The 1970-nt window shown below is 67.3% G+C and overlaps 1 protein-coding gene across 1 annotated transcript in view; it reads right to left on the bottom strand.

Moving 5' to 3' along the window:
• H696_02166 (hypothetical protein) overlaps window positions 1–940 on the bottom strand; it is a gene marked incomplete at both ends in the record, with an annotated part of 1625 nt that extends 685 nt beyond the window's left edge. Inside the window, 2 exons of the mRNA XM_009496063.1 lie at window positions 161–412; window positions 679–940. Coding sequence (XP_009494338.1) covers window positions 161–412; window positions 679–940 — 514 coding nt within the window. The remainder of the gene's footprint in view (window positions 1–160; window positions 413–678) is intronic.
• Between the last annotated feature and the right edge of the window lie 1030 nt (window positions 941–1970).

Raw genomic sequence — 1970 nt, 5'->3', positions numbered from 1 at the left:
GGGGGGGATGCCCGGAGCAAACCAGTCAGCAAGAGGGCCATGTTGGCGTGCATCGAGCCAGCCCGGGCCCGGGTCCGGGCCCGAGCCGCACGGGGCAAAAGACAGCACATGGATATGACGGGCGGCCCGGCCAAGAGGACCGCCAAACGGCCATGCGCACCGAGCTCCTCAATTAGGTTGGGATAGCGGGCCAGGATGTCCTCGATGGTGTCGGGATTCGAGCCGACCTCCTCCGGACGGCTGTGGACCGACTCCGAGGCAGCCGCACCACCTGACGCCGGGCCCGAATAGTAAGACTGCTGCTGCTGCTGCTGCTGGTGCTGCTGCTGCTGGTGCTGCTGTTGCGATGAGGCTACTGGCACATGTCCGCCGGTGGGTGGCCCGCCATCCTTCACCGAGTTGCCCCCGGTGTCTGTGCCGGACCAGGGAGAGATAGGAGAAACAGAGAGAAGGAGGGGAGAGCAAGTGCGTGTGTGTGTGTGGCAGAAGGGCGGGGGGGAGGGGGGAGGGGCAGACAAAAGAATGAGGTCAGGGACAGAGGAACGACGACAGCACATGTGCCCGGGAGGGGGTCCCCGTGGACCTGGCCCTGCGTTCGGGCCGCCAATGATGGAATACTGGGAGGGACATCGGGGCACAGGCTGCAGGGCTGGGGCGGCACAGGGGGCCGGAACGCACAGCTGGGGTGGGTGTACACCGGTCGAGCCACATGGCCGCCGGTTTGGGTCCCGGTCCATGGAATGGCGCTGTCCCAGGAGCCTGGCGGATACCGGCGATGCTCGGTCGAGGCCTTGGATTGGCGGGTGGTGGCGCTGTCAACGACATAGCTCAGATACTGCGGGGTGTCGACCTTGCCAAACTCCACCAGCAGCCACAGCGAAAGGCTCAGCGCCGCGATGATGGCCACCACCTTGATCGACCGGCGGGCCAGCGAGTGCATGTGTCGCCTGACTCCCGGAGGGAGGACCTTCATCATTCACAGGGCGCGGTGGATGAACGGGAGATCGCAGAGATGGGAGGTGTGTTGGGGGGGGGGGGGGGGGAGCGCGGTGGAGACCCTTCCGGACGGGCTTTTCAGCTCGGCAGCGGCTGGTCCATGAAATCCCAAGCGGCCGGGGTGCTATCGGGCGCGCGTGGAAAAGGGCAGTCAAGGATGCACAGACACCAGCAATGAGGGGCGGGCACGAGAGGGAGGGGGGAGACTGCGCCGAGTGGGGCATCAAGAAAACCCCACACCAGGAGGGCAGAAGGAGGCACAGCACGGGAGGGTGGGAGGTGGGAGCGTGTGTGCGGGTGTGTGCGGGTGTGTGCGGGTGTGTGTGTGTGTGTGTGTGTGTGCGAGCGAGAGGGGGAGAGAATGAGGGAGGGGGAGTTAGCAAGACGACGCGAGGCAGGGAGGCGCGCGATCTGCAGGGGGCACATTGGTTGGCCTGGAAGGCCATGGGCTGCGGCGGTGGTGGTGGCCGACCAACGGAGCTCACCAGCGCAGGCACGAAGGGCGCAGTGTGACGGACACGAGCAAACGTGGGGGGGGGGGGGGGGGGCGAGGCGGGGAGAAAAAAAAAACAACGAGCGGAGAGGTACTTCGGCAAGAGGGGCCAGGGGCACGGGGAGGATGAGTGGTCGTTTGAGGAGGGAGTTAGGCCGGGAGGGTGGTACCCCCCGGCTGGGGGCTCCACTTTTAAGTCGGGCATCCATGCAACCGGTCACTGGGACCAGGCTCCGGCGCGCGCGCGTGCGCCGGCCACGCCACTGCTACGCGCACTATCATTGTCCCCGCGCGTCGGTTCATTGCCGGTCGGGAGGCAATGCTACTACACGGGCCGGAGAGGGTGCCGTGGCCACCGCGGCCGCCGGCCTGCTCTGCACCTCCTGGTGCCGGCCCCCTCCTGGATGGTGTGACCGATGGCGCGCGGGGCATACCCAGTCGGCGTCATCGACCTCGAGGCCCCCCCCCCCCCCCCCCCCCC

The sequence above is a fragment of the Fonticula alba genome, assembly GCF_000388065.1.
Source record: "Fonticula alba strain ATCC 38817 unplaced genomic scaffold supercont2.3, whole genome shotgun sequence".
Taxonomy (NCBI): Eukaryota; order Rotosphaerida; family Fonticulaceae; genus Fonticula; species Fonticula alba.
This window is presented reverse-complemented; position numbering and strand designations above follow the sequence as displayed.